Below are 11,092 nucleotides of genomic sequence, written 5' to 3' on the forward strand. Positions count from 1 at the left end.
ACCAATTAGTGATCCCGGAGTCAAATATAATTGAAAAATTAGACTGTTTTGGCAACAAAAAATATGACCTAACCAATTTACAATTAAACATTGAGGATTATACATTTATATCGCACTTCTCAGTTCAAACCCTATGGAGCGATCAAGGTGACATTATTTTGGGTTCACCCTGGATGGAAACCCTTGGTTCCTTCATCTTGAATACGAAAAAGAAGTTTTTGACATTTTCTTACAAAAAGGAAAAAATAACACTACGAGATGTCACCGTGAAGCCAAATTCAGTAACACTAGAAGACATCCAAGATATTTCAAAAGTAACTTTTCAAGAAGGTAAAAAAGTACTACAAAATATGCAAAATAAAATTGACAAAATCACTGCTAATAGAGATGAAGAAGTTTTGTGACTTAAAGATCATAGTGAAAAATTACTAACACAAATTAAAATCTTAAGAAGGACAAGAAGTTGTTAAAAGCAAGTTAGAACATTGTATTCAAGAGGAAGTATCAAAGTCGTCATTCGTAACACCCGAGTTGAAGATAAAGAAACAAATATTGAACTAGTCAATAGCAAAACTCAAGAAGAGGATTAATTAGTTGAAGGAAAAACACACTCACATGTTACAATCCAGATGATGAAAATTACATACGAAGATTGTATACATAACTTAACAACCATAGTACCATAAGGAAATCAAAAAAATTCCACACACCTAATAAAGGAAAGTCAAACCAAAAAAGTTCCCTATCGACATCCGAATCATGAGAGTAGACAACTCAACCAAGTTACGTATGAGGATCATTCAAAATAGAAACAACAAACTGATGTTCCAAAGAATATTGATGTAACCTCAATCCAGTCCTATGATGACAATTCGTTATGAAATTCTAGTGATCAGAATATTCCATAGAATATTAATCTAGGATGGTCTGATCCCTTCTCAATGCGACAATTTTGTTTGTCACTTAGAATATCATATCAACTTGTATCAACAAAGATGACAGTGCCAAAATGAGAAGACATTTGAAACCGAAAAAGAGATCAAGCCTTTTGCATCAACAAACTTTGAGGACAAAGATTTTTTTTAGGAAGGCACTGTCACGAATAAAATATACATAAATAATATAAATATAAGTAATGAGGATAATTGTAATAATGATTAGTTAATTAGTAATTAGGTTGAAGAGGCATGTCTAAATGGGACATGACTCTCTATGAAGAGGCACCTACCTAATATATAAGCAGGCCCCTCACTCTCATTGTATCATCATTCTTATTCATACATTTTGATATATATTTTTGTGTCTCAATGGAGATCTTTATATTCCGAGTATTCTGGAGTATCTAACTTGAAGAACAAACTTTGTTCGCTTTAGGAACAAAAGCAGTTGTCAACAAAGATTCTATCTACATTATCATCATCTCCAAAATGCCTTCACATGAACCTCTTTGGAACTAGTTAAACACAAATCTTTTACCCAATTTAAATATAGAGTCTTGCTTAGCCGTAGCCTCCAAAACATCTTCACATGGTCTCGAAACTTGTGAAGCAAACACAAGTTTAAACAAGCATGTGCAGAAATGGTCAGATCAAGAACTTAAATCCACGTTCTTTCCAAGGAACAATCACCAAATAAAGTTACATGGTAAATGGCAAGGTGAAAGTTGAAGTTAAAAGCAATCCAATGAAGATGTTGTTAAGGCAAAAGTGTTGAAGACTAACAAGAATGCCGCAAGTAGGAAAACCAAAAGCTTGACCATGCACTTTTGGACACTGCTGCAATTGTTAATCAATTAGAAAGAGTGGTTATACTGTCATACTATTGACAAAATAAGTCAATATGAAATCCTCGAAAATGTGCTCAAATCTCACCATGACCAATCATGGATCCAGCCATAATAAGTTTTATTTGTGGGAATTGATCTAAAGGTTTTTCCATCTGTGATTACCAAATGTAGACATATAAGAATAAGTTCTATCATACCACTGAGTGTGGCAATCAAAATGTTGAATACCTGGATGGAGAGCGACAATGCCTACTCTCAATATGCTTACAATGTCGAGACAGATGGTATGTGGATGGTGAAGAATCTAGTTCATTCTAACAGAAGTTGCATGATGTGGTTCATGTCAATCAACAGTGGAAGAATCATTAAAGATAATATGGATTCAAGTTATAGCATATCATCAATATAGGAGTCAGCAAATGGTGTAGGATCTGGTTCTTGCGACATTGTAGTGGATGAAGTAGATGATGCAGTATCTGTTTCCTACGGAACAATAACTACACAGGGATTAGTGTGCCTTGCATTTGGTGATGAATCTGAAGATATCCAAGGGCTGCTCTCAGTGGTCTCATGTCATGACTCATGCTCGATAGGAGTAACAATACCATGTCCACCTCCCTTACAACCGATTTGACGAAGTAATTTGGAAACATTGCCCCTCATATGTTGCTCAATGTTAGGAGATAATGGAGATGTAGAAGAAGGATTAGATTTTTCAATGAAGGATAGATTCATATCATATCACCATGAGCAGAAAATTTCAAAATTCAAGACTCAAAGCATCAAATCATAATCTAAGGCCAGATAACAAAATCTAAAATACTGCATAAATAGTAAATACTAAATATAACAGCCCTTGGCCTTTAGAAATGGGTAACAATACGAGGGTGCTGCATTTGCCCTTACATCAGCAATGGCAATGTTTTGTACACGTTATAATCTCCTCTGAAAACATTGGTTCATTGTCCAAGTCCTCTTAGCCTCGTTGAGCAATCCATTCTAATATTTCATCAGTGTCATATCAATGGCACTTTAATCAATGCAACGTGATATATACATGTGCAACAAGCTATGCAATCATTTTGAATACAATCTGAATCAATTCTAAAATGGTGACACACTGAAAAGATGAAACTTCATGTGAACTTAATACCTTTCAACTGCCCCATTTGGAGATTGGGATTCCAATTTTCAAACACCAAACCATTAAGTTGGTTGTGTCAATCCCCTGTGTGTGTCCATGTCAATGGCACTATAATCAATGGGACGTGATATATACATGTGCAACAAGCTATGCAATAATTTTGTATACAATCTGAATCAATTCTAAAATGGTGATACATCTGAATCAATTCATGTGAACTTAATACCTTTCAACTGCCCCATTTGGAGATTGGGATTCCAATTTTCAAACACCAAACCATTAAGTTGGTTGTGTCAATCCCCTGTGTCTTTTGGAGTGTATATTTTTTTCCAAGGAAAACCTCAGTGGAAAACCGAGCAGCTGCTTTTCCACATTCATGGATGGCATTTCTAGTGAACCCATCAACAAGACTAGTGCACCTAGCCCAATGGGATTTAAACCAGGCAACTATTGGCATGGAACTAACCAAATGTCCAACAACATTGGCAACAACCAGTTGAGCTAACCACTTGGGCTATCTTTTGGAGCATATATGCTCAAAGAGCCTCCAAGTTCTGTTGCAATAAGATAAGTTTGATTCAATACTTATATAGAAAATGACCATAGTTTAAGAGTTTCTTCACTGAAATCCTCCCACCATAAGCTTACCATAGTACATATAATGGAATTTAGAATTCAAGAAGCAAATTTCAAAGAAAATAAGTTTTAGAAATTCATTCAAGTACCTGGTAGCATGTCCTTCCGTAGTTGTATATGACATAGAAAACTAACCATTTACCTACCTATACACCACAAGTTGGCCTAGTACTCTCCTATGGTATTACTAAGTTAAAACAACACCTTGATATGTGGATCTGTAATAATTGGCATGAGCGAGACAAGACAAGACAGGATCTATAAAGTAGACTACGTTCAAAGGTGGGCACTTCTTCAACAGTCTTAGAAAGGAACAAGTAAACAAACCCTTCTTACACTAGCTCCAAATGACAAAACGTAAATAAGAATAGCAGTAGAAAATTTTGAAGGATATGTGATGGCAATCCAACTCTACTGTATAGTTTATTACTCTGTTGTTATGCATATCATAATGTTTGCAAAGATTTATGAATGGCGGTGAAGTTTAAATGTCAAATAGGATTCAAGTTGAACATTGTGTACTAGTGTTAAAACCCAAGCAATTCTCTGATTGGATTATCAAATAGACATTGTAGCTTACATCTCTGTATTTTTCAGCTGGATGAGAAAATTGTGCAAATTATTTTAGAAGAATCAGAACTTGAAGGTGTTTGTATAGTGAATCTACATGCTAACTTTTCCTTGTAGCTCTAAAAATTATAACATTTTTCCGAGATCCAATTTTTTTTGTGTATTTATGTTTGCAGGCAGAGCGCATACTCGATCTGCAGCGGAGACTGAGTTTACTCGTCAATTCAGGGACAAGCTTTGCTGTGGAGAGGATGTCAAATGTTGCAGACGAAGAAGCATCTGCCAGCAATAGAACACCCACAGATCAGGTTTGTTCTTAGTCAGTCATCTGTTTTCATTCCATGCGTATTAAACGATAACATGGACCTTTGCTCGCAAATAAGTTGTTCAAATTCCCATTTTCTTCCCTTGACGGAACTCTAAGAGATATAGAAAAGATTTTACCTTTTGATAGGTGTTCCTGTCTCTTTATCTCTATTGCTTTTGAAGTCTCAATGAGGTTATGTAGACCATTTCTCAATATATCTTATCCACTTTTATTTTATTAACTTTGAGATTTCTCTGTAGATTCGTGCACAGCTTGATGATGCTGTAGCTGGTGAATGCCCATTTTGTGGAGACCTGATGATTAAAGAGATCTCATTGCCTTTTATTAGTCCTGACGAAACTGAGCTACTAATGTCATGGGAAGTAAAAGCTGGACCATTGCCAAGGGAGTACGGTTTAGCATAAAGAGCTGCCTCTTATCAAATATTCCGAAAACATCAAAATTTGATGTAAATCTGGCAATATATAATCTAAAGATATCAAATCAATTTTGAGGTAAGATAGTGATTATGGAGGAATATTTGAAAGGTTATGGGCACAAATAATTGCTCGTGAGGAAGTTCGTTTGAGTTTGGTTTTGTTCTATCATACAGACCATATGCCTTGCCACCAGCACGAAACCTAAACACAAAAAGCATTGATCCAACTGAAGCCCCCAATAACAGAGTAACCCAGTGTACAATGGAGTTTTCTATTTCATAAAAGTATTGTAAGTTTTGATTCCTCGCGTCTGGAGAGAGAAGTTCGGATTGGAAAGCATTCATTGTAACTCACAAGGCGTTGATTCCCCAATTTGAGGTGTAATTAATTCACCACTGGTACGAGAACCTGTGTATTGTGTTCCACGAAAATTAAGCGGAGTTTGAATTATAAACAGCCTTAAATGTGTATCAATTTTATTATTATATGGAATTCAGGCTCTTCGTGATTTTTTTGCTGGTTTTGTTTGTAAGACGTGGCATATATATGTCGACATCAATATCCGCATTTTCTTTTACCTCCGGAAAAATCTTTGAGATTTAGAGTATGTCATACGATGGTCATCAAATGAGTTGTGTCCAACTCTCCTCTAATAAGACACATTCCTGTTGCATCTCTTTTACACACTGAATAATACCAATCATCTTACCATCTGAATGTAACTTATATGCGTATGTAGTTTCTGAGTTAAAGTTAACTGACATCTACGAAGTTCAATTTCTCATTTCAAAGAATTTGAAAATTTGTATGTTTATCATAGACGGTGAAATTCAGATGAGATTTTAGGGTGAGTTTGTATCAACAACTTAATTTTGTAGACTAATAATATTAAGATAAATTTTTCTATTTGTTTATATTTTAATGTATTGAAGTAATACTATATTAATGTTTTCAAAAGATTCAGATTTAGAGGAAAAAAATGAATAACTATATAAATATGTGGAAGATATTACAACAATATCAAGTAAATGGATGGTGATTTCTTAGAGAAAAAAAAAAAATGAATAACTATAAATATGTGGAAGATATTACAACAATATCATATAAATATGTGGAAGATATTACAACAATATCAAACAAATGGATGGTGATTTCTTTAAACAACTTGAAATTGTGGGAAAATTTGCAATTAGGGATATTCATAATTATCATCAAAAAGTTCCAATTGGTATTCTAATTCAAAGACTTTCATCTTCGGAATTTCATTTTTTAGGCCTTCTCTTTATATATTATCCTTCACACAAGCCTACAGGATAGTCTAAAGGGACTTGGCTTAACCTTTGTTTATTCTTCTTTGCTAAATTGAATGCATCATGAACTTTTTCAATTTTTTCTGGATTAAATCAACTCCAAAATAAACAAGTCAAGTGGCAATTGGTTGTTGGTTGTAAATATGTAATGGCAACATGAACAAACTAATAGAAACATTAACAACATCAGAAATTGACAAGTTCAAATATATGAGATTTATGGGTGGTGAAATGTGTTGAATCCCAAAATATTATTGAGGCAAAAATCATTCAAATGCTCTCATAAGCTACATAAAAGGATAAGTGGGAATGCAACTTGATTTTTAAAGCCCATCGGTCTTCCATTTCCTTTGAAATCTTTATCAAAAGTACATCTTGTGAGATCAAGAAAGAACAAGGTTGTGGCATAAATAATGACAAGTAGATATCATTCTTTGCAATTGATACTTCTTTTAATCATGTATATTTATAAGCTTCCTCATTGTATGAAGGGAATGGAAATACAAATGAGAGCTAAAGTTGACAAGTAGGAGGCTCTAGCAAATCAGCTTATAGATACAAAATAATATAAAATGTTGTTATTGGTTTCATGTTATTTTTGTTTTGTTTTGTGTTAATAGTAATGAACAATATTCCTACCATCATCAATCACCATTCAATTCTCAAGAATGTAACAAAAGGAAGTAAATATTAAAGATATATTTTAGAATAAATAGAGCTTAGCATGCATTGTGTTTTATGATTTGCTTTTCGATCTCCTCACTTTATAATATCTTTTAAGACAAAAAACAATTATCCGTTGTTTAGAAAATAATAAATAAATAAAAGATATTTCAACTTTTAAGGTGTATAGGAATCTGAAAGGTCAAATAAAAATATAATATTATTCAATATTTGTAACTAAAGGGGACATGCGGGAGAGAAGCAAAGGTGGAATTCGACACTAAAACACAAAAATATTAAAAGTTACCATGGGTTGTCAAACCCTAAAGCTTGCATCCATCTTATAACTCTAAGGCATACCCTTATTTTCTCTCCTTTAAACATTGTTGCAATGACCTTCGGTAATTTTCAAATCAATATTCATGTAACCTCTTGCAATCTCTACATAGCCCCCTATTGTTGTGTTCAAATCACATGGTGACAACAACCAAAGCACTGCATCATGATATTGCACAATGCCATGAAATCACACTAGATTGCACTCTATAAATTAGAACGAAAAGTAAACATACATAAAAGGCCATTCATATAACTTGCTATGAGCAATATGTGTGTATGTTATACAATTATTTTGATTCATTGTAATAAATATTTAAAATAGACTTTTTTCTTGTTGATCATGGCAATGGGTACCTTGTTATAGTGACATGGGCTAGGCCCAAGATCAAACTAATTGGTTGTCACTATAACCCAAGATTATATCTAATAGATTGCAAGTCATACATACCAATAACTTGTGACATAGAAAGAGTTAAGGTGTCCTAACGGACACTAGAGTGGACCTCTATCCAAGGGACATCTACTTTACCCTTCTACCCTTATCACAAGAAGCCAAAGTCTTATCAGGGATTTGAACCTAAGTGGGTAGAATGCACGACCTACCTCCCAACCATCTTAACCCAACAAATATTTAAACAAGACTTCACCATCCAATGATTTCGCACAAAATGTATAGCCATGCATGATATGAGGGTAACATAACTAAGAACCATATCCTATTAGAATAAACATTGCATTTTGGATGAAAAACTTGCAAAATTCACTATTTCTATAAATCATGCTTCGATATGGTTTTGTGGAATCAAAATAACGCAATATGCACTTGTTGAAAGCAAACATTATTTTTTGAAGCTTTAATTTGCAATGTCATCTTTAATCACTTCACAACTTAAGATACATGGCATCATGACACATAATTTCATTTCTAAGAAGTGATTATAATGCCAAATATATTCAACAAATATCTCATGAAGAATGCATTCATCAATATCTGGTGATAATTTATTTCAAAGCACGTGTTGGTTGGGAAAAAACAACACTAAACAAGGAGAATCCAATCTAAGATAATTCTTCAATTTTTTCTCATCTCATTCCAGTGTAAGATATGGCATCAAGTTGCAAACATCATCACATCAATACTTGTATTTTGTTCTTGTAATTGTTAATATAGTGAAATCAACGAACTACAACATAGAAAACTAGTTTAAACTCTTAGGGAGGCAAGACTTACATGAGAGAGATAAAATTGGACTACAAATTGAAGTGATGTAAGCACATAGGAGAAATATGGTTTAACAATTATATGTTACGCAACACAAATATATTTGTATATGCAAACAAGGAGAGTGAGCCCCCTTTTTTCTTTCAAATATGTTAACAATATATCCCTCAATAAGGGAAATAAATTGTGATTAAACAGAGTTGAAATATTCAATAACAATTTCATTAAATATGTCATACCTAACGCTTAAGAACCACTAATATTAGAGGATCATTCCAAAATAGAATTAGAAGATACTTGAAACCTCCTACCTCTTAACACCGAAGCCTCACATCATGGTAAACATTCGAGCTCCAAAGCTCTAATCAATCATTGTGAATATTTTACTTAGATTTTAGGGCAATAGAGATCTTTGCATTTCAAAATGGCCTATGGTATTCAATGGTTGTTAGAATTGTTGAAGAATGTAGCTAGTGTTGGTCTTCGTAATTGTATTTAAGTTATGATGTAATGTATTTGTCAAAAGAAAGAAAAAGAAAATGTATTTTAAATAAAATTGACTTATTAAAGCATGGTTTCATTCTTGGGTCAATTGTTTATATGTCAAAGCCTCCATTGTAGGCTTCTAGGGTTTACGTCAAGTGTCCTTGTCAATGCCATATTGTAAAAGACCCTTCTTCGGATTTATTTGTCAAGAAATAAAATAATTTTAATGTATAAATAGGTCAATTAGGCCTCCTCCACTAAGTCGGCCTAACTGAGGGGCAGAAACTCCTATATAAAGGCAACGACTCAAACTCATTTGGAGCATTCACTCATCAAGTTCGATTTGCAATTTTTGGGGCCAAAAAAAGTGTGAATTTCAAAGGATAAGAAGAAAATAATAATGAAGGAGGTCTCTATCAAACATAAGACGAAATTCTCTCTCTCTCTCTCTCTCACATGTAAAGTTGTTGAACTACTAGAGGGGTCAAAGCTGCAATGTTGAAGTTGGGCCGAAATTCTAGGGTGTTGCTAAGCTGAAGCTACTGGATAAGAAGAGACTATTGAAGTTTGTTGAATCTAATTGGAAGGCCGACTTGGTGGAGGAGGAAGGTATTTGGGCTAGCCCAAGTTATAGTGACTTGGGCTAGGCCCAAGATCAAACTAATTGGTTGTCACTATAACCCAAGATTATATCTAATAGATTGCAAGTCATACATACCAATAACTTGTGACATAGAAATAGTTAAGGTGTCCTAAGGGACACTAGAGTGGACCTCTATCCAAGGGACATCTACTTTACCCTTCTACCCTTATCACAAGAAGCCAAAGTCTTATCAGGGATTTGAACCTAAGTGGGTAGAATGCACGACCTACCGCACAACCATCTTAACCCAACAAATATTTAAACAAGACTTCACCATCCAATGATTTCGCACAAAATGTATAGCCATGCATGATATGAGGGTAACATAACTAAGAACCATATCCTATTAGAATAAACATTGCATTTTGGATGAAAAACTTGCAAAATTCACTATTTCTATAAATCCTGCTTCGATATGGTTTTGTGGAATCAAAATAATGCAATATGCACTTGTTGAAAGCAAACATGATTTTTTGAAGCTTTAATTTGCAATGTCATCTTTAATCACTTCACAACTTAAGATAGATGGCATCGTGACACATAATTTCATTTCTAAGAAGTGATTATAATGCCAAATATATTCAACAAATATCTCATGAAGAATGCATTCATCAATATCTGGTGATAATTTATTTCAAAGCACATGTTGGTTGGGAAAAAACAACACTAAACAAGGAGAATCCAATCTAAGATAATTCTTCAATTTTGTCTCATCTCATTCCAGTGTAAGATATGGCATCGAGTTGCAAACATCATCACATCAATACTTGTATTTTGTTCTTGTATTTGTTAATATAGTGAAATCAATGAACTACAACATAGAAAACTAGTTTAAAGTCTTAGGGAAGCAAGACTTACATGAGAGAGATAAAATTGGACTACAAATTGAAGTGATGTAAGCACATAGGAGAAATATGGTTTAACAATTATATGTTACGCAACACAAATATATTTGTATATGCAAACAAGGAGACTGAGCCCCCTTTTTTTTGTCAAATATGTTAACAATATATCCCTCAATAAGGGAAATAAATTGTGATTAAACAGAGTTGAAATATTCAATAACAATTTCATTAAATATGGCATACCTAACGCTTAAGAACCACTAATATTAGAGGATCATTCAAAAATAGAATTAGAAGATACTTGAAACCTCCTACCTCTTAACACCGAAGCGTCACATCATGGTAAACATTCGAGCTCCAAAGCTCTAATCAATCATTGTGAATATTTTACTTAGATTTTAGGGCAATAGAGATCTTTGCATTTCAAAATGGCCTATGGTATTCAATGGTTGTTAGAATTGTTGAAGAATGTAGCTAGTGTTGGTCTTCGTAATTGTATTTAAGTTATGATGTAATGTATTTGTCAAAAGAAAGAAAAACAAAATGTATTTTAAATAAAATTGACTTATTAAAGCATGGTTTCATTCTTGGGTCAATTGTTTATATGTCAAACCCTCCATTGTAGGCTTCTAGGGATTATGTCAAGTGTCCTTGTCAATGCCATATTGTAAAAGACCCTTCTTCGGATCTATTTGTCAAGA

The 11,092-nt window shown here is 33.6% G+C and overlaps 1 protein-coding gene across 5 annotated transcripts in view; it reads left to right on the top strand.

Moving 5' to 3' along the window:
- LOC149178836 (zinc ion binding protein) overlaps window positions 1–5,395 on the top strand; it is a 496,683-nt gene extending 491,288 nt beyond the window's left edge. For all 5 annotated transcript variants that reach the window (XM_089420459.1, XM_089420458.1, XM_089420457.1 and 2 more), the window contains 2 exons: window positions 4,313–4,444; window positions 4,704–5,395. In XM_089420459.1, coding sequence (XP_089276585.1) covers window positions 4,313–4,444; window positions 4,704–4,868 — 297 coding nt within the window. In that variant the 3' untranslated portion in view covers window positions 4,869–5,395. The remainder of the gene's footprint in view (window positions 1–4,312; window positions 4,445–4,703) is intronic.
- The last annotated feature ends 5,697 nt before the right edge of the window (window positions 5,396–11,092 follow it).

Source organism: Pinus tabuliformis, chromosome 4_1 (assembly GCF_031772625.1).
Source record: "Pinus tabuliformis cultivar Carrire ecotype Pingquan chromosome 4_1, CPIR1, whole genome shotgun sequence".
Taxonomy (NCBI): Eukaryota; Viridiplantae; Streptophyta; class Pinopsida; order Pinales; family Pinaceae; genus Pinus; species Pinus tabuliformis.